The sequence below is a fragment of the Trachypithecus francoisi genome, unplaced genomic scaffold, assembly GCF_009764315.1.
Source record: "Trachypithecus francoisi isolate TF-2019V2 unplaced genomic scaffold, Tfra_2.0 Lachesis_group13, whole genome shotgun sequence".
NCBI lineage: Eukaryota > Metazoa > Chordata > Mammalia > Primates > Cercopithecidae > Trachypithecus > Trachypithecus francoisi.
The window spans coordinates 31,065,969-31,087,966 of record NW_022681458.1 but is presented as its reverse complement, the minus strand read 5'-3'; the positions used below and the strand labels follow the sequence as shown (position 1 = coordinate 31,087,966).

General features: G+C 36.1%; 1 protein-coding gene across 7 annotated transcripts in view; it reads right to left on the bottom strand.

The window, feature by feature from the left end:
• The window catches only part of KANSL1L (KAT8 regulatory NSL complex subunit 1 like), a 140,545-nt gene that overhangs the window by 113,759 nt on the left and 4,788 nt on the right, over positions 1–21,998 (bottom strand). For 5 of the 7 annotated variants that reach the window (XM_033230426.1, XM_033230421.1, XM_033230422.1 and 2 more), the window contains exon 2: positions 8,460–9,576. In XM_033230426.1, coding sequence (XP_033086317.1) covers positions 8,460–9,547 — 1,088 coding nt within the window. In that variant the 5' untranslated portion in view covers positions 9,548–9,576. Of the gene's footprint in view, positions 1–8,459; positions 9,577–10,156; positions 11,719–21,998 lie in introns of those variants that run through there. The other 2 variants (XM_033230425.1, XM_033230419.1) reach the window with 2 other exon arrangements.

Below are 21,998 nucleotides of genomic sequence, written 5' to 3'. Positions count from 1 at the left end.
ATGAAACAGCCAACAATTTGGATTCTGGAGCATGGGCATGTGTAGGAACCACGGCTCCAGGGTCTAGGGCTGAGGTGGCACCCATATCCAGAATGCAGTTTCCCCCATTCCCATGTTAGCAAGATGTGACTGCTTTTGGAGCTGCCAGGGGGCTGAGATCCAAAGCAGCAGCACACACAGAGCCACAGTGTTTCCGGGGTCTGGGGCATGGACTCACTCACTGTGGTAGTAGTAGTTTCATAGACAGAGAAACCACAGCTCCAGGGCCCAGGGTACAGATTATTCCATAAAGGCAGTGGTTCTTGTTTCTGAGGCATGGACACACAGGGAATTACAAAGGTTCTGGGGTCCAAGGAGTGGGCTAGTACATTGTGATGATGGCTCAGATGTCAGAGGCACATATGTTGAAAGAGTGGCAATGGAGCCAATGTTTATAGCAAAGCAACCTGGGCTCCAAGGCTTGGATTGAGGCTAGTCTACAGCCATGATGGCTCTTGTGTTTGAGGTGAGAGTGTGCATAGTGGGACAGAGTCTGGAATGTGGATATGTGGTCATGGAGCCAAGGTCTGGTGTGTGGGCATGCATGGGGCAGCTGAAGCTCTAGAGTCTGGGGCTCATGTTAGGATTGGGAGGGTGGTGGTCCCAATCCTGGAAACGCAGCTCCTTCTTGGAGGCGGTGGTGGGAGTAGGGGGTGCAACCACATCTTCCACATCTTCCTCTCTAGGGATCCACAGTGGTGATGGCTGTTGATCACCTCAGTGGCAAAAGATACTGATGTTGTGGCCAGTGGTGACTATGGTGGCACCCACCAAGTGCCTGATACTGATAGCCCCCACCCATCTTTGTTTCTAGCCATCTCCAGATGTCTCAGGTATGCCAGTCTCCCCAGCTATCCTTTCTGTGCAGTTATCCTCCGGATTTTTGTTTGTTTGTTCACTCCACTATGTTGCTGCAGATTCGTACTTAAACATTTGAGCCCTCCCAAGGTTACTTTCAATCACGGAAAGATACTTAGTTCTTGTTTTTTGTTTGGGAATGAAGACTGGTATCTCCTACTCGACTATCTTGCTTATATAACTCAGCTGAGCTATGCTTTCTTGTCAAAATTAGGAAAACAAAGGTGATCACTTCCGATGACAAATACAATTAACAGTTGTATAACTTCTGCAAAAGGGCTTTACTAGTCTGCTTTCTCCATACAGGACATAAATGCCATTTTGTTTCATCTATGAAGGTGGTTTATTTTTAAATAAAGGTATATAGAACATTTAAGTGATACATATTATATAGAAGTCTCAAAGAAAATTATGTTATGATCACCTGTAGACTTTTCTAAGCAATATGGTCCAAGAGGATGAGTTTCTCCACCTCTCCCCAGCCTGTGAGAATCAAGGCAATCAAAACAGTTATTTACTTGGTCATCCTCACATGTGTTGGGGTGAAGACGAGAGGATTGTGATTCACTGATTTATAGCAAGATTTAAATAAATCCATATATATACAAGCAATCTGATGCTTTATTTCATCAAAAACTTCAACTTTATAGTAATATCTTAATTTTCCTTTGAAAACAAAACACCTTTTTTTGCTTTTCATTACGTGGATGTTGAAAATGACTCAGTCAATTTAACTTTGGCCTAAGCCAGCTAAAGTCTATAGATATAGAAGTACAGCCTTAAATGGGAGTTAAAGGATCCAGGCAAAAATCCCAGCTTTGCCATTAACTAACTAACAACACTGAGAGAAAATCTAGTACACATGTAGTCTTTTAAACATCACGTTGCAAAAAAAAAAAAAACCTTTTTAAAAACAAATGAGCTTATTTTAATTGAAGTACTACTTCCCTCAAAGATGTCCACATGCCACAGTAGACAATATTTCTTGCTTGGGCATGGTAGCTCATGCTGTGATACCAGCAATTTGGGAGGCCAAGGCAGGAAGACAGCTTAAGGCCAGGAATTCAAGACCATCCTGGGCAACATAGCTAAACCTTGTCTCTATAAAAAACTTTTTAGTATTTAGCCAGTCATGATGGCACACATCTGTAGTCCTAGCTACTCAGGCAGGAGGATCCCTTGAGCTGAAGAGTTCAGACTGCAGTGAGCTATGACTACGCCACTGTACTCCAGCCTGGGCAACAGAGTTGAGACCTTGTCTCTAAAAATAAAAACAAAAATAAATAAAATATTTCTTTCCCATTTTTAGCTACTAGTCCATTCACAATTACACTTTTGAATTTCTGCCCTTTACTTCCCTTCCACTTCTCCCACAGAAAGGAAAAGATTCTTTCATTTAAGTATCATTTGCAAATTCCCTAGAATTCACTCAACTTTTTGTTTTCCTTATAAACAAAATAAAACAAAATTCAACTTCTCCCATCTGTCAGACATGCAGGGAATAAAAAAAGATAACAAATACAGGCCGGGCGCGGTGGCTCAAGCCTGTAATCCCAGCACTTTGGGAGGCCGAGACGGGCGGATCACAAGGTCAGGAGATCGAGACCATCCTGGCTAACATGGTGAAACTCCGTCTCTACTAAAAAATACAAAAAAACTAGCCGGGCCAGGTGGTGGGCGCCTGTAGTCCCAGCTACTCCGGAGGCTGAGGCAGGAGAATAGAGTGAACCCGGGAGGCGGAGCTTGCAGTGAGCTGAGATCCGGCCACTGCACTCCAGCCTGGGCGACAGAGCGAGGCTCCGTCTCAAAAAAAAAAAAAAAAAAAAAAGATAACAAATACAAAAAAAACCTATAAACTCCACATTATACAAATAAAAAGTTACTCTTGTTTACAATTAATAATGAAATGTTATCAGTCTCTTTGCCCTTTGAATCTTGGCACTGAGTTTCTACTCCTATTTATCCAATTCCTCAAAGGGAAATACTGGATCATCTTGCTTTTCAGTTCTTTTCCTTTCCATTAGCAAAGCAGGAAAGCAAGAACAAAACCATGAGTATTCATTTCTATGGTCTGCAAAAAATTAATTATTTTCTATTTTTTAATCTGGAAAGAGTCTCCCAACAGCTCTTACTAAACATCAACAATTCCCCTTTCTTCTTTGGTGAATGCCTAAATCTATTGAAAAGAATTCCCTTAATCAAGTCTGCTTATTTACATATCTAAGTAAAAACTTTAAGAAAATTTGAATATATGGTGACCAATTTAGGGAAAGAGTGGGATTTTTTTTTCCCAACATTTGAAACAATTGCGTGATTTGGAAGATACTGGTAAGTTTCCTGGAATAAGACAAGCAGCATTATTTCTTCGTTTTCCACAACCCTTGGAAAATTAAAACATGCCTGTGTCAAAATCTGTGCTTCCCCAAAATGCAGCCTGGAAAAATGTAACTGATCCTCATTCCCCAGGAAAAAAAGAAAAGAAATGCTAGAATTCTATGGTTCTACCATCAGATGAGAAATAACATAATCGTAGCCAACTTTTGTCAGTGACTCACCCACATCCTCTCACATTTAACCAGTTCAGTGCTCATGGACCTTACTGGACAAATAAAAAGAACATTGGAGGCAAAAATCCATTCATATTACAATGGAAGGACTATATCTTAAACCTACAAAAAACAAAGTCTCCCTACTATGCTTTCCAAAGGAAAGTGACTTTCTTTTACTTCGAATGCATACTAGCCTCTCAACCAAAAGTTATTATTAAAGTCAATTAGTAACATCATTATGAATTAAAGTCCATTAGTAATATCATTATGAACTAATTTATTGCCTACTACATTTTTGAAGGAAAAGTAAAAAAGTCAAGCCAAATATATATTTAAAAAAAAAAAGGTAATTGTAATGACTAATGTGAATAGTATCCAATTTTCTAAAACAATTATATTCCTTCACAGCTAACTTCCTGATCAATTTTTCCTATTAGGGCTACTGACTCAAAGAAAAATAGAAGGCACATAATATTAATATAATCTAAAATTTTTAAGGTAAATATAATGCATTTTACTTATCAACTTTAAAAATTGCAAACATTGAATATTGTAATAAAATCATTACTTTTAAATGCTCATATTTCGGTATATTTCATTTATTCAGTCATTGAACATTCATGGGAAGGTCTATGCTATACAAGAAACATCCTGTGGCCAGTTTAATATTAGAAACAAAGGAAGGAATGGAAAAAACATTAAGTAAACACAATGCAACTCCACAATGAAATTTTTAAAAACCATATATAGAAGAGAGAAATTTCAGATTGCCAGCCTCAATGTTTATGTCTTTACAACTACATATACAAATACAGAAATAGTCATTCATTCACTCAACAAATACCAAGCAATCATTAAACAGAAGACAATACTAGGCTATACGATGAAAGAGTAGTACTAACACTCAAGCTGCTTAAAATTAAGTTGAAGTCAACTTTAGTATTTATCACTCTGGATCTTATAATTTAAGTTAAGAAATCAACATATTCAATAAAGACAATGAAAATTTGTGTTAGCACTCACTCAAAAATTTAGAACCACAAAATGCATCTGTTTACTTAGTATTTTATGTTTAAAGTTTCAGTCTGAACTTTATACATTAAAAATACTCATGTAGATTTGAAAACTCTTTTCACAAACGTAGAGAAGAAAATAACAAAAATAAACTTATAAGGATATTTTATATTTAAATATGAATTTAATGACCTGAGATAGAACTGATTAATTCCAACTTTAAAAAACAGAAACTGCTTTTATATTCACACCAAGAGATACAAATAAAGTTATGTCATTTGTTCTTAATATTTAGTCAACTTCAAAATTAATATAATGTTGAGTACAGTCTTTCCCACAAGAAATCTACTAGTGTTAGCAAAAATATTCAAAACAAAATTTTGTATTTAATGTATGGGAAGATATATGAAATCAAGAAATGTTGAATAGATTTCAAGTATTAAAGAAAACCCAAAAAAACAAAAAGAAGTATCGAATAATTCAGTGATATTAAAAATATAAAGAGCTGTTACATAAATTTAGTAGTACTGATTTGTATAGATCAGATGAGTTTAACCTTAAAGCAAAGTTTATTTGACCTCTAAAAATTCAGGTGGGTCTTTAACAACCAAGGCATTAATCATAATATTAAGAGGCCAATAATGCAAGAGGCCAGAATCCTACCTTAATGAACTGATATTAAATTTCTTAGATTCATTATTTTCTTAAAATTTATGTCTAGAGTCTCTGAATCCCCTCTAGCTGGTTATGGGAAAAAGAAAGAGAGTAGGAAAAATAAACTTTTCAAACCAGAATCCAATTTTTTCCAGGTTACTTTCCTTCAGTTTACCTAATAAACTGGCAGAGTTGGTGAAAAATAGGAGGTACATTATTTTGTAAAAAAAAGTTTTTCTATCATTTGAATTTCACCATTTCTGTGCACGTTTTACACAAATGTCTAAACTTAGTGTTGCCTCACGAAATTCAAGAAATAAATGTAAATCTCAAAATGTTTTGAAAAATCAAAATTTATATGCCTTTGATAAGAAATTATCAGAAAGTTGGCCAGGCACAGTGGCTCACGCCTGTAATCCCAGCACTTTGGGAGGCCAAGGTCGGCGGATTACCTAAGGTCAGGAGCTTGAGACCAGCCTGACCAACATGGAGAAATCCTATCTCTATTAAAAATACAAAATTACCTGGGCATGGTGGTGCATGCCTGTAATCCCAGCTACTTGGGAGGCTGAAACAGGAGAATCGCTTGAACCCAGGAGGCGGAGGTTGCGGTGAGCCAAGATTGCGCCATTGCACTCCAGCCTGGGCAACAAGAGCGAAACTCCATCTCAAAAAAAAAAGAGAAAAAGAAAAAGAAAAAAGAAATTATCAGAAAGTAAAAAGTGTGGTATCTACCCTTAATAGGGATTGGTTAAGACTAACAGATATATTAGCAAACTGTATAGGACAAAACACAATTTAATGACAAATTGTATGGCAGACTAAGCACTATAGGAAATCAATGAAGGGACTACTAATGAAAATAACATTATAGTTCAAAGCGGTCTGAGAAAACAAAATTTTCTTTCGTTTTTTGATATGAGTTTTACTCCCGTAACACAGACTGGAGTGCAAGGGGGTGATATGGACTCACTGCAACCTCCAACTCCTGGGTTCAAGCAATTCTCCTGCCTTAGCCTCCCAGGTAGCTGGGACTACAGGCGCACACCACCATGCTGGGCTAATTTTTATATTGTATTTTTTGTATAGATGAGGTTTTGCTATGTTGCCCAGGCTGGTCTCGAACTTCTGGGTTCAAGCAATCTGGCCACCTGGGCCTCCCAAAGTGCTGGGATTATAGGCGTGAGCCACCACACCCTGACCAAAAGTTTCTTATTCTTGTTTCTAGCTTAAAAAAGACAAATTGTTCCATTAGTTCTTCTCAACAACAAAAAATACTTAATTTACTGAATGTGCCCACTAAATTATATTTAAATACTTCAAAAGTATTGGTAAACTTTCAGACTTCTTTCAGAACACATGTACCTAATAATTCTTGTAGCTATAAGTATCAGTGATGCAATGTTGAGAAAACAGCATGTTACAAGAGAATAAGCATGTGTTTAGAGTCATATATGTGAGCAAAATCCTGTTTCTGCCACTTACTTGGCTTTTTAACCATGGGTAAGTTACTTAACCCATGCTGAGTCTGTTTCTTCTTAAGTGAAATAAGGATAACAACTACCTGCTACGGTTGTTGAAAGAATTAAATGAGATATCATATGTTAAATAACTAGCACAATGCCAGCCAGAAAAATAATCTGTGCTTATTAACTACTATAAATTCCACATGCAAACAAATTTCAACTACAGTGATATCAGAACACTAGAAGACCAGAATGCCCACTTTGCTTTATATTTTATTTCTCACTATAAAAACTAATATACTGACCTTCCATTTCTTAGTAAACATCAATGTGTTTGGTTTCCAATTCTGTAGTTCTCATTTATTTTTGAGAATTTGAAAAAGTTTTTTTTTAACTTTTAAGTTCAGGGGTACAAGTGCAGGTTTGTTACATAGATAAACTTGTGTCATGTGGGTTTGTTATACAGATTATTTCATCACCCAGGTTTTAACCCTAATGCTCATTAGTTAATTATTCCTGATCCTCTCCCTCCTCCCACCCTGCACCCTTTAAAAAGCCCCAGTAAGTGTTGTTCCCCTGTATGTATCCATGTGTGACAGACTTCTTTCGCCCAAAATGCCATATATACGAACAGTAATTTGTATTAATTTGGGAACAGTAATAGATTCCCTGAAAACTAGATTAAAAATTATGCTTTATCTGACCATTTCAATTAAAATTTAGTCAATTAAGTAAAAATAAAAACTCATTTCCTTAGTATCACTGGCCAAATCTTAAGTGTTTAATATCCACATAAGGCTAGTGCCTATTGGCTAGCATACATATAAAAGATCCATCATCTCAGAAGTTTCTATTGGACAGAGCTGGTCTGTAGTGTTATCATGGTGTGATAATTGAAACTACTTTTCTCTGCTTTTTATTTTTTAATATCGTGATACCTGTCTCCCAAGTACATGCCCCAAAAGGCAGAGGTTGTGAACATGTTGCTCACAACTGAATCTTAGTGTCTAGCACGTTATAAGCATTCAATAGATATCTTACAGCTGACATTATGGTTTTGTTTTAGTTATACTAAGCTAGCAAAAACTAACTGAGTTGGTAAAGGCCAGTTCTGAAACCTATGAGTACAACGAGTAGAGAGTTAAGGAAAAAAAGTAGTAAGTCAACACACATGTGCTCTCAACTGATACGCTCCCAAAGACAATGAGGGCTCCGTATGTATGGACTAAGGTTTTTTAGTTAGATACACATATTAACTAGATCACTTAAACAAAGATTAGGCCTTGTCCACAGCCTATTCTATTCAAGAATAGAAAAAATGCTTATTTATAGCTCAATAATTTCATTATTCCTGTATGGGTTTTTCCCAGTTTGGTAAATTTATTTTTAAATAGTATGTATATACTCACATACAATAATTTAACAAATAAAACATTTTAAAAATTCACCAAAAGTTTTATAACATAAAAGATTATGGTGGCTGGGTGTGGTGGCTCACACCTGTAATCCCAGCACTTTGGGAGGCCGAGGCGAGTGGATCACAAGGTCAGGAGTTCCAGACCAGCCTAACCAACATGGTGAAACCCTGCCTCTACTAAAAATACAAAAATTAGCTGGGTATGGTGGCACACACCTGTAACCCCAGCTACTCAGGAGGCTAAAGCAGGAGAATTGTTTGAACTCAGGAGGCGGAAGTTGCCGTGAGCAGGATTGCACCACTACACTCCAGCCTGGGTGACGGAGCAAGACTCCATCTCAAAAATAAAAATAAAAAAAAAAAAAGAGTATAGCATCAAGATTTTAGAAAATCCATTTCTTGTCAACATAATTGCTGCTATATATGGAACAGAAAATAGTCTAATAATAATTTTGCACTTACACTGCCATATTTTTTCTAAGGGTATATTCATCCAAATCGTCATCAGAGCTGCTATCAGTTGCATCGGAATCCAAACCCTCTTCAACATGAGACAACAGCCCTGTAGCAGACAACGCAAATCTTTGGATTTCCGCAGCTGTACACCGTGCAAAGCCATTTTTTGCATCATCCCACAATTTATTCTCTGCAGTCAATGTGTTAACTTCTGGCTTAATTTCAGTGCATTTAGGTAAACTGTTACCCAAAATTGTGGTAGGTTCATGAAACGTCTTCATTTTGGGGAGTTGGTGTTTCATAGACAATTTCATCTGCTGACCATAGTGCTTAACAACATGCTTTGCCAGGAGCATCTGCAAATGTTTCTGAGTTCTTCTAGCCTGGCTAAGTAAAATTTTCTGTTTGCTTACACAATGAAGTAAACGAGCATTTACTTCCTCCTCTTTTTCAGCAGCTGAAGAACTAATAGACACATTTGAGTGGCCAGCTACAATTTTCTTTTGAGCACAGTGCAATAAACCCTTTTTAATCTCAGCATCAGTAACTTTATCCAAAAGTGCATTCTCTTGATACCATTTACAGTTTTGTAGTTGTACTTTATCTACATTAGTGTCTTTGGTTATATTTGAATCCAAAATAATTTGTACATCTTTCATGCACTGGCTCGTGGTATCTGATAAAGGTTCCTTTTTGATGAACTCTTCAGAATGAGAAAGACAGATTTTACTGAGCTGAATGTTGCTGCCATTATAGAGTATGTTTTTCAGCTTATTGCAACTGGGCTCCCCCAATTTCTTTTGTTTATAATTCTCATTGTATTTATTTAATGTAGAATTAGATCTCATTAAAAAAACAGTCTGGTAATGTTTTGAAGACTGAGGGGAGCCAAAATGTTTTAAATTCACAAAATTAGTATTAGGAGTAGATTCGGGAGTTGGAAATCCAAGCATCTGAGAAAAGGTGTCTCCCTTTAGCTTTTCATCTACAGTTCTTGGACTTTCCATGTAGAGCATCTTGTCAGACTCCATGGTACTTGGCAAAGATGAAAAGCCGATACCCTTTGCTGTTGCCTCCCTCAGAGCTGGGGTCATGGCGATTCCTGTAGATAAGTACTGGAAACCTAAAATAATGTAAAAATAAATGGTCAAATATCTAGAAAAAAATTTTATGCTTATACTTTTTTCTAATGGCAACATGTTCGATATTTCTGATTAAAACATGAAGGAACAAAACTCCTCCTTCATCTCCCAACTCTCAACATTATTTCAACAAAGATTAAGCTATTCTTCCCCCTGACTGGGGGCCTAATAGCTAAAGCTCCAATTAAAGCTACACATTGCTAGTACACAATAGGTGTTCAACAAATATTTGTGGATGTAATTACATCTCAGAATTCCATTTTTTTACAACATTTAGTTACAGTCAAAAGAAAAAAAATTCCAGCCTAGAATCTGATAACAGCAATTGAAAATGTGACTCAATTGCACACTTTCAGTCAAAAATACGAATTACTTATCTTTATAAAATATAATAAACTGCTCTAAAGTTCTATTCCTGAATTTAAACATCACAGCCTGAACGGTATTAATAGCAAGAATTAAAATACAATAAATAATGTGTAAGAAGACCTAAGTGAGGCCGGATGTGGTGGCTCACACCTGTAATCCCAGTACTTTGGGAGGCCGAGGTGGGCGGATCACCTGAGATCAGGAGTTGGAGTTCAGCACGGCCAACGTGGCAAAACTCTGTCTCTACTAAAAACATAAAAATTAGCCAGGCATGGTGGTGGGCAACTGTAATCCCAGCTACTTGGGAGGCTGAGGCAGGAGAATCGCTTGAACCCGGGAGGCAGAGGTTGAAGTGAGCAGAGATCACGCCAATGCACTCCAGCCTGTGCAACAGAGTGAGACTCAAAAAAAAAAAAAAAAAAAGACGACAACCTAAGTGAACATAACAAAAAACATATAACTTCACAGCTGTTAAAAATATGTCATAGTAAAAACTTGCCTAATGCAATGTTTCCTCTAAAAATATCTGCAATTTTACCCTTTTCACAAATGAATATGCACCAGCAGGCATTACTCCTGCCTAGAAAATAGTGGAGACAGTGTCAGATAACCGCTAAAGATTTATCCCATAATTAAACAAATTTCATTGCATATTATCAAAAGTATAAATCCATATATTGATTCACAGAAAAAGGCAATCCAGTACCATTAAACATTATGAAGCCTGAATAGTTAGTAAAATAATTGTACATCATCAACAATTATAACCTTTTAAAGATACCTGGTATTTTGTAACCTTGATATGCCATAATTTTTGTTTCAACACATAATAGTTGATAGTCATTTAAATGTACACACTCGCACTGTTTCTGTTCCCAAGTGCTAGTTATAACTCTACTTCCTTTATTCCTACTTAAAAACACAAAACCAAAAGCTGATTCTTTACAAAGTCCAACAAAAATGATCAAGAAGAAAATAAAAGCACAACAATGTCTATTAACAAAAAAAAAGGAGGTTACTAGCAAAATGACAGAGTAGGAGAAAATATTTGCAACATACATATCAGACAAATATTAGTATCTAGATTATAGGAGGAATTCCTACAAATGAGCAAAAGATAGAGCAGTCAGGCACTTCACAGATGACGACATCCAAATGGTCACTAAACACAGACTTAATCATATTAGTAATCAGGGGAATATATATTAACAAAACAAGAGCCCAGTCTTCTAATCACCAAACTGATACAGATTTTTTTTCTGAAAACATCACATACATACCATGAGATGTAAGACTTCTCATATCTATTGGGATCATAAATTGGTTCAGTAATTTGACCACAATGTAGAAAATGTGTTTGTCACAGGTACCAAAGAGTAATGTTTGTAATGGCAAAACATCCTTTCAAAACAATCTAGATGTCTAACAATAACAAAATAGATTTTAAAAAATGTAATGGAATATTATATTGCAGTTAAAAAGGAATGACTTAAAGCATCAATACAGAAAGACCTTAAAAACAATATCAAGTTAAAAAGAAAAAAGAACACTGTAAAATATATATAGTATAGTACCATATAAATATAATACAAACACAAAACCTTACCATATATATGTATACATTCATGTCTGTCTGCAAGAATAAAAAGTGAACCAGAAAAATATCTACCAAACTTGTACCAGTAGTTGCATCAAGTTAGGTTCCATAAAACAGAACTAAAAGTAATAGTTTAAGGGGATTTGCATTTTAACTACAAAATCTTACTACTTGAAAGGAAAAGACTAAATGCAAAATGAAAAAATGTTAATAGTTGTTAATACTGAGTGAAAAAAATCATAGACTTTAAGTATACTTTATTGTATGTCTCAAAAAATGTAATTTCTATGAGTTTTCCCCAAATTCAGTATGTCTCAAAATTTATACACTTTTATATAATGCCTTAAAAATAAGCAAATAGATTCCCATTTATCCTAAATGAAAAAAAAAAAAAGAAAAAAGAAAAAAAGATTTTTTTTTTCAGTTTATACTCTTCTTTTATGGAAATAGAAAAACAATTCTAAAACAAGCTAGCATTAGGAAATTTCTTCCAAGATTCAAGTTGTTCTGTGACCAACTCAAAGACCTGTATCTTCTAATCAATAAACACCCACAATAGTATTGTGTCTACATTGTTCTCTGAGGCAAACTGCTTTAATCACAGTTCTTGTTGATGTTACAGCAATATTCAAAAGATACTAAACTTTATCTCCCACACCACACACCTGTCCTTCTCAAAAATCTGAACAGAGTACTATGAATATAATCAAACTAGCTAGCAGCAGGGACAGAAGGTGAAATATCACAAGGCAGGAGAATTCATCTTAGTCCCTGGATAAAGATACGGAAAAGCTAAATATAACAAGTAGAGAAAAGAGGCTGGGTGTAGTTGCTCATGCCTGTAATCTGAGCACTTTGGGAAGTCAAGGTGAAGGATTGCTTGAGCCCAGGAGTTCGAGATCAGCCTGGATGACATAGGGAGACCTCTTCTCTACAAATACTAAAAAATGTCCTAGGTATGGTGACATGTGCCAGTGGTACCAGCTACTTGAGAGGCTAAGGCAGGAAGATCACTTGAGCCTGGACGTTGAAGCTGCAGTGAGCTGTGATTATACCACTGCCCTTCAGCCTGAGCAACAGAGCAAGACACTGTCTCATGAAAAAAAAAAAAAATTGCACATGGCTGAGCACAGTGGCTCATGCCTATAATCCCAGCACTTTGGGAGGCCAAAGAGGTGGATCATTTGAGCCCAGGACTTCGAGACCAACCTAGGCAACATGGTGAAATCCAGGCTCTACAAAAAGAATGATAGTGCCACTGCACTCCAGCTTGAGTGACAGAGCAAGACCCTGTCAAAAAAAAAAAAAAAAAAAAGCAGATTAGTATTTAAGAAATACAATTCATAGCAAAAAGAGAAAGGGGAAAAATGCAAAGATTAAAAGTGACTAAGGCCCATTTATGGTAGAGAACTAGAAAAAAAACATATACACAAAATCTCTGGTGAGATTTCTAGGCCTCACTGGTAGGATAAGTAGCTTCCAAAATGACCTTAATAATCCCCACCCTCTTAGTGTTCATGCCCTTGTTTAATCCTCTCCTAGAATAAGGACTGGATTTAGTGATTCACTTTTAATGAAAACGTAGCAGAGGTGATGAGATGACTTCTGAGATTAGGTTACAAAGAGACTGGCTTCCATCTGGCCACCTCGCTTATTCAGGAAAGCCAGCTGCCATGTTATGAACTGGAAAGACCAATATGGTAAAGAAATGATGTCTTCAACCAACATAAAGCAAAGAATCTGAGGCCTGCTAACAGCAATGTGAGTGATCTGAGAAACAGATCCTTCCCAGTAATGCCTTGAGATGACTGTTGCTCTAGCCAATACCTTGATTAACAACAGCCTTATGGAGACCTTGAGCCAGAGGCACCCAGCTAAGCTTACATGCCTAGATTCTCAACCCACAGAAATTATGAAATAGTATGTAATTTAAGCCACTAAATTTGGGGGTAATATATTACATAGTAATAAATAATGAATACACTTGGATATGAAGACTTTTAAGTTCTAGTCTATGAAAGACCTGGACATATCATAGCTCTTATTCTGTGATTTCCAGACCTAGCCTAAATAAGTCTCTCTACTTTGCAACCAAAAGAAACTAATGAAAATAGCTATGCCTCCTATAAATAAAAAAGATTAAATTATGTTCAGTATGGTTTTACCATAAAATATAAGTATATTTCTTCCAATTATTTAAATTATCTAGATATATAATCATTTTATATAACAATGTTTCCCAACTGAATATTCTAAACTACCACTTCTGATGACCTTCATATTATATAAACAACTACACTTACCACTAACACTTCTAAGCTCTACAAAGGCTTGGATTTTTGAACAGTTTTATTAACTACTGTATCCTCAACATGCAAATCTATCTGACACACAGAAGATGCCCAACAAATACCTGGTGAGAAAATGAGTGGTTGCCAGTATATTTAAAATCCAAAGTTGTCCTTACTACAGCCTACAAAATTGGTATTATCAGGTTCCTGACTACTTTGCCTTCTACAACTCTTTCCATGAATTACTACACTCCAGAAACACTGGCCTCTATGCTATATTTGAAACACACCAAGCAAGTCTCTGACACAGGGACTTTGTGTTTGCTATTATCTCAGCCTGAAAAATTTTTTTCCAAATAAGATGGCTGGCTCCCTCACTTCATTTGTTTCTCTTCTAAGGTCACCTCATTAGGGTCCTTCCCTGACCAACATATTTAAAATAGCTTCAGCCTCTTGGTTCATGATTCTCCATTCCCTTACAGCGCTTTATTGCTCTTCATAGCTACCTGACATTATATTACAATCTAGGAAAGAACGTAGTTTAAGTGCAAGAACTCAATGTTCTAATCTCCAGCACTAGAATAATGCCTGGCACACAGTAATTATCATGTATTTGTTGACTAAATCCATAAATGAATTGATCATGATATTTAAAGGCATTTCAATGGATTCTGGTACCCACAAGTAGTAACAACACCTATTTCAATTACTATTTTTTAAATGTACAAAACAAAAATATATAGAAAGGATACTATGTTCAAGTATGGCTTATTTCATGAATACAAGGCTGGTTCAACATTAAAGAAAACAATAGGCCGGGCACAGTGGCTCACGCCTGTAATTCCAGCACTTTGGAAGGCCGAGGCGGGCGGATCACAAGGTCAGGAGATCGAGACCATCCTGGCTAACATGGTGAAACCCTATCTCTACTAAAAATACAAAAAATTAGCCAGGTGTGGTGGCAGGCACCAGTAGTCCCAGCTACTCAGGAGGCTGAGGCAGGAGAATGGCGTGAACCTGGGAGGCAGAGCTTGCTTAGTAAGCCGAGATCTCACCGCTGCACTCCAGCCTAGGCGACAGAGCAAGACTCTCTCAAAAAAAAAAAAAAAAGAAAAGAAAAGAAAAGAAAACAGTAACTAAAATTCACCGTATCAAAAGACTAAAGAGAAACCATATGATATGATGTCAATAAATGGAGAAAAAGCATTTGACAAAATTCAATATTCATTCATTAGAAAAACTCAGCAAATTAGCAAGGAGAGGGAATTTATTTAATCTGATAAAAAGCATCTACACAAATGCCTATAGCTCACATTAATTAATGCTGAAAGACTGAATGTTTCTGCCGTAAGACTGGGAATGAGGCAAGGTAGACATTTTTCACCACTCATATTCAATATTGTAGTGGAAGACCTAGTTAGTACTGTAGGGCAAGAAAAAAAAGAAATAAAAAGCATACAGATTATAAAGTAAGTAAAATCATCTCTATTCACAGATGACATGATTTTCTACATAGAAAATCCCAAGGAATCAAACTCCTAGACTAATGAATTTAATAAGGCAGCAAACGCAAGGTCGACATACAAAACTCATTTATATTTCTATATGCTAGAAATGAAAAACTAGAAATAGAAATTTTTAAACAGTCATAATTCCAACACCTGCAAAAATGCTTTGGTATAAATCTAAATAAAAGATGATGCACATGATCTTTATACCGAAAAATACAAAACACCCATAAAAATATCAAGACCTAAATAGTGCATTACACTATGTTCACAGATAAAACTATTCAATATTGTTATGATGTGAATTCTCCTCAAACTGATTTACAAGTTTAGGCACAAAATCTTGGCAGGACATTTTCCTGATAACTACAAGCTAATTCAAAGATTTATATGAAAGTTAAAGGAATCAGAATAACCAAAACAAGTCGGAAAAGAACAAAGTTGAGGGATTCACACTACTTTCCAATTTATAGTAGCCAAGACAGTGTGGCATTAGCAAAAGAATGAACACACAAATGGAAAGAACAAAGCTCAGGAACAGACCCACGCACATATGGCCAATTTTTTTTTTTTTTTTTTTTGAGACTGTCGCCCAGGCTGGAGTGCAATGGAGTGATCTCGGCTTGCTGCAACCTCCGCCTCACAGGTTCAAGTGATTCTCCTGCCTTAGCCTCCCGAGTAGCTGGGATTACAGGTAGCCGCCATCATGGCCGGCTAATTTTTGTATTTTCGTAGAGATGGGGTTGCACCATGTTGGCCAGGCTGGTCTTAAACTCCTGACCTCGGGTGATCCACCCACCTCAGCCTCCCAAAGTGCTGGGATTACAGGCATGAGCCACTGCGCCTGGCCTGATTATTTTGACAAAGATACCAAGGCAATTAAATGTAGAAAGCCTTGTTTCTTAAATCATATCACTCTAGACTAACTGGACATCCATAGGCAAAAAAAAAAAAAAAAAAAGGAAACTGAATACATATTTCTACCTTATATAAAAATGGTCAGATCTATTGGCCAGGCGCGGTGGCTCACGCCTGTAATCCCAGCACTCTGGGAGGCCGAGGCAGCCGGATCACGAGGTCAGGAGATCGAGACCATCCTGACTAACACAGTGAAACCCCGTCTCTACTAAAAAAAAATACAAAAAATTAGCCGGGCGTAGTGGCGGGTGCCTGTTGTCCCAGCTACAGGAGGCTGAGGCAGGAGAATGGCGTGAACCCGGGAGGCGGAGCTTGCCGTGAGCGGAAATCACGGTACTGGACTCCAGCCTGGTCGACAGAGCGAGACTCCGTACAACTTCTAGAAAAAAAATTAGAAAAAATGTTTGTGACACTGCTTTAGACAAAGATTTTTTTAGATATGATACCAAAAGCATTATTCACAAAAAGCTGCTAAACTGGACTTCCTAAAAATTCAATACTAAACTTTTAAAAATAATTATTTAAAATAGTACTGCTGGGAATCTCTGACATATATTCAGAAAATAATGTGTTCAAGAGTTAGTAGAAATCAGATGTGCATATAACTGAAAGTCACTGAGTTTATCATGCAGATTAATGCTGAATGGTGGTTTTGACCATGATATAGTTTTAAATTTTATTTTTTTTAGGTATTATTTCATTTATACAGATAGACAATTTGTTAAAAGCAAAATAAGTAAGGAGGAATACTGATTTGAAAAGTATAACAAGTCTTTTAAAATATTTGTTTTAATTTTTGTGGGTACAGGCTGGGCGCGGTGGCTCAAGCCTGTAATCCCAGCACTTTGGGAGGCCGAGACGGGCGGATCACGAGGTCAGGAGATCGAGACCTTATTGGCTAATATGGTGAAACCCCGTCTCTACTAAAAAACACAAAAAACAAGCCGGGCGCGGTGGCGGGAGCCTGTGGTCCCAGCTGCTCGGGAGGCTGAGGCAGGAGAATGGCTTAAACCCGGGAGGCGGAGCTTGCAGTGAGCTGGCATCACGCCACTGCACTCCAGCCTGGGAGACAGAGCGAGACTCCGTCTCAAAAAAAAATAAAATAAAAAATAAAATAATTTTTGAGGGTACAAAGAAGGTGTATATATTTATGGGGCAGACAATGGGTGTGCATGGTGGCTCACGCCTGTGATCCTAGTATGGTGGGAGGCCAAGGCGGGAGGATCACTTGAGCCCAGTAGTTTGAGACCAGCCTGCGCAATATGATGAGACCCTGTCTCTATTTTTAAAAATACATGTATTTTATCCAAGACTAATTGTATATATCCAATAGATATGAAGAATTGGTGTTCATATCCAAGTGTATTCATTATTTATTACTGTGTAATATATTACCCCCAAATTCAGTGGCTCAGGTATATATATTTTTATATATGTATAAATAAAAGTTTAAAAATTAAATTCAAGACAGAGTCAACAACGTTTGACAAAGACTTAACAGGAATTAAGGGAAAGGAAGGAATCAAGGATGACTCCTAGGTTTTTGGCTTGAGCAACTGGGTGGTCAGGTCAGTTGTGCTATTTTCTGAAAGGGGGCGGACTCAGGGAGAAAGAGAGTTGAAGAAGAAAAACATAAAAATTTCTGTTTTGGATATGTTACTTTTTAAGTGTCTATTAAACATTCAAGTGGAAACAGCTATAAAAACAAGTCTGGAGTTCAAGCAAGAATTCAATAATTAGATTATTTTGCAGAGTCACTGGCATATAAATAGTATTTACCCTAAGTAGTGGGTATAAACAAAGAAGAGAAAGGAGCCCAGGACAAAACGTGGGGGTTTACTAACATTTACTTGAGCAAAGGAGGAGGAGCTATAAAAGAGGAAGAGCCCTAAAAGAAAACTGAAAAGATCATCAGTGAGATAGGAAGAAATCCAGAAGTGTATAAAATCAAGACATTAACGTGTTTTTATAAGTGTATAACGTGGTCGGTTCTGTCAAATGCTAAAGAGGTCAAGCAAGGTGAAGACAGCAAAGCCAATATTACTTTTTAAGGAATGTATTGAGAAGTCTTGCTTTTAAAAAGTTACATATCAACCAAATATCCAACTCCAGCAGCCTCTAGCCATTCTATCCTACCTAAGTGGAGGAAAAACTAAGAAGCACAAGTGAAGTTCACAGCCCAGGGCACAAGCTCACTGAGAGAGAGACCTTACCACTGGCATACAGAACATCTTTTCTACCCTTACATCTTATTAAAAGCCTATTTCCTAGAGTTCCTTTTACTCAGCACATCATGTTCAGCTTTCAAGAGAAAACTACAAGGCATACTAAAAGGCAAACAACATAGTCTGAAGAAACAGCAAGCATCAGAACCAGATTAGATATGGCAGGGATGTTGGAATTACCAGACCAAGAATTTAAGACAACTATGATTAATATGCTCAGGCCTCTAATGGAAAAAAAAGCCAATATGCAACAAATGACAGGTAATGTAAGAAGAGAGATAGAAATTCTAAAAAAGAATAAAAATGAAATGCTAGAAATCAAAAACACTGCAACAGAAATAACGCCTTTGATGGGCTTAGTAGTAGACTGAATGTGGTGGAAGAAAGTAGCACTAAGCTTGAAGAGATGAAACCTCCAAAACTAAAAAGGGAAGAGAACAAAGATGGCAGGGGGGTTGAGGAAGAAGAGAATATCCAACTAAGAACTGCGGGACAATTACAAATGGTGTAACATATGCATAATGGGAATACCAGAAGGAGAAGAGAAAAAGAAAAGAAAAAAATACTTGAAACAATAATGACTAAGAATTTCTCCAAATTAATGTCAGACACCAAACCACATATCCAGGAAGCTCAGAGAACACCAAACTATCACTTAATAAATGAAGCACTATATAAAATTATATTAGCTGAAATTTATATACAATAGTATTCTTACAACAAATAGTCCATTTAAAAATTTTTACTAGAAATTACTTCATCACATATTTTCCCCAAATAGATCAAAAGCTACATGAAGGCAGGTGTTATGTGTTCACTCGTCATGGTATTCTAAAATAGTTTATGGCACATAGCAGGCTCATAATAAATATTTCTTGAATAAATACTACCCAAAATGGTAAAATTATTTTAAAATTTCAAGGAAGAAGGTTCATGAGATATTTTATTGTGAAGGAGTCTCAAGGCAAAAAAATTAGGAAACAATTGTATAGAATGTAACTGTCCAATAGATACATGATGTGGCTACACACGTAATTTTAAACTTGCTACTACTAGACATATTTTTAAAAGAAACATGAAAAATTTAAATTTCATCCTATATATAAAATATCATATATCAACATGCAATCAATACATAAACATTTTGATATTTTCTATTCCTCTGTATTTGTGCCAAGTCTTGTAACCAGGGATCAATTATCAACTGTTATATTTCAGTCCCCCAATTTTTTGGCCAAATATATTGCTTAATATTTTCAGGCACCTATAATATTCTAGGCTATATGGAAAGTTTATGGAAAATAAATCCTCAAATAGCTTTCTAAAAAGCACCTTGATCTTCCTATAAATATTCAGTTTCTAATTATTTAGGTTTCCAATTACACACATAACTGGGCAGGAGTATTTGGATCCTTGCTAAATCTAAGAAATGTCTTTATGACTACTAAAATACTTTATTATATTACTCTAGGCACCACCATCATCTTTGATAATTATTTCTTTCATATACACCCAGGATACTTAGGCACAATAGGTCCCTTTTCTAAAAGAATTTAGTCTAATGATGCAGAAGTTCAAAGAACCTAGAAGGAAGAAAACTGGAAAGAATTAAACTTTTTGTCAAAACACAGAGAAACTAAAATATCAAGTTTACAGAATTTAAGAAGCAAAACTTAAGTTATGAAAATATATCAGTACTCTTTCAAAGAGAGCGACTAGATACATAATCTCGATTCTGTCAATACGTAACAGTTCTAGATAATCCAAAAACCAATTATGTTTCTTGGGTATAAATTTTACATTTATTTATTTATTTATTTGAGACGGAGTCTCGCCACCTAGGCTGGAGTGCAATGGCACAATCTCAGCTCACTGCAACCTCCGCCTCCTGGGTTCAAGTGATTCTCCTGCCCCAGCCTCCCAAGTAGCTGCAATTACAGATGCGTGCCACCATGCCCAGCTAATTTTTTGTATCTTTAGTAAAAACGGAATTTAACCATGTTGGCCAGGCTGGTCTCGAACTCCTGACCTCATGATCCACCCGCGTTGGCTTCCCAAAGTGCTGGGATACTTTTACGTTTTTACAACAGAATTTTCAACTTACATTCCAATTTTACTTAAAAAAAAAAAAAAAGAAAACTTCCTTAGCACATCAGAGCCCAGAAATGTTATGGATGGTACAACAAAACAAACAAAAACCAGTCTGTTATAAAACTATTACAGAGTCTACCAAGTAAATAATCCTCCAGTAAGCAATTCCAATCTCAGTGTATCTCCGTTTTTTGTTTTTTTTTTTTTTGTATCTTATTAAAAAACACCAGAGGGAATTTCAGTAAGACAAGACAAAGCTTATGTCTTTAAATAATAAATATTTTTAAAAAGTAGGAAGAATGGTTTTTGGTTAAATTTGTTATAAATAAAATCAATCTCATAAAAAACAAGGGGGCATTGTAAAGTTAAATCTATACCATAAATTAACATTTTTAGACTACAATTTAATCAAAAGAACAATCACTGTTAATTAAGGCATTAGCTCCTATTGGTTGCTCTGAAATTATTATAAATAAAATTAAATTAATCTGATAAAAACAATGGGTAGACTATAAAATTAAATCTATACCAAAAATTCTAATTTTGGGTCTACAATTTAATCCAAAAACGTTCATTGTGAATTAAGGAAAGCATGAGTTACTATTAATTGTTCTGAAATTGTATTACAATAGTCTCCCCTCATCAGCAGTTTCACTTCCATGGCTCCAGTAACCTGTGGTCAACTGCAGTCCAAAAACAGGTGAATACAGTACAGTAAGATATTTTGAGAGTGAGCAAGAAGAGCACATTCACACAACTTTTATGTATAGTTACAATTGTTCTACTACTGTTGTTGCTAATCTTTTACTATGCCTAATTTATAAATTAAACTGGATCATATGTATGTATGGTTACAAAAAAATATATACAGGGTTAAGTACTATCTGAGATTTCAGGTACCACTGGGGATCTGGAAACATATACCCCAAAAATAAAGATGGACTACTGTACTACAAATAAAAGGTCTTGCCCTGTTGTCTCCAGACTTTCCATTAGGAGCTTAATCTATATTTTTAAAGATTTACAAACCATACCTATTTATAAATTTTGCATTAATTAAATGCAATCTGATCCCTTGGACATCATGAAATACAGTAAAAGCCATCATCATCCTCAAAAGGTGCATGTGCACAGTGAGATAATTACCAAGTCAATAGTTACTGAGTTGGTGTAGACAGTTAATAATCAGAGCTTTACAAATTAATACATAGGTCACATATTTCAAATACTTTTTGACAAACTTCCTAAAGAAAAATAAAAAATTCGCTAATCTAATCTCAACGCTCAGAGTTGAAACTGATAATCTATATAAGAACCACTCTTCCTCCTGAGAATGTACATTAAAGATTAAAGGCCAAATCTGAATTCCTATCCCCTAAAATATTGCTCCAGATTCTGATTTAT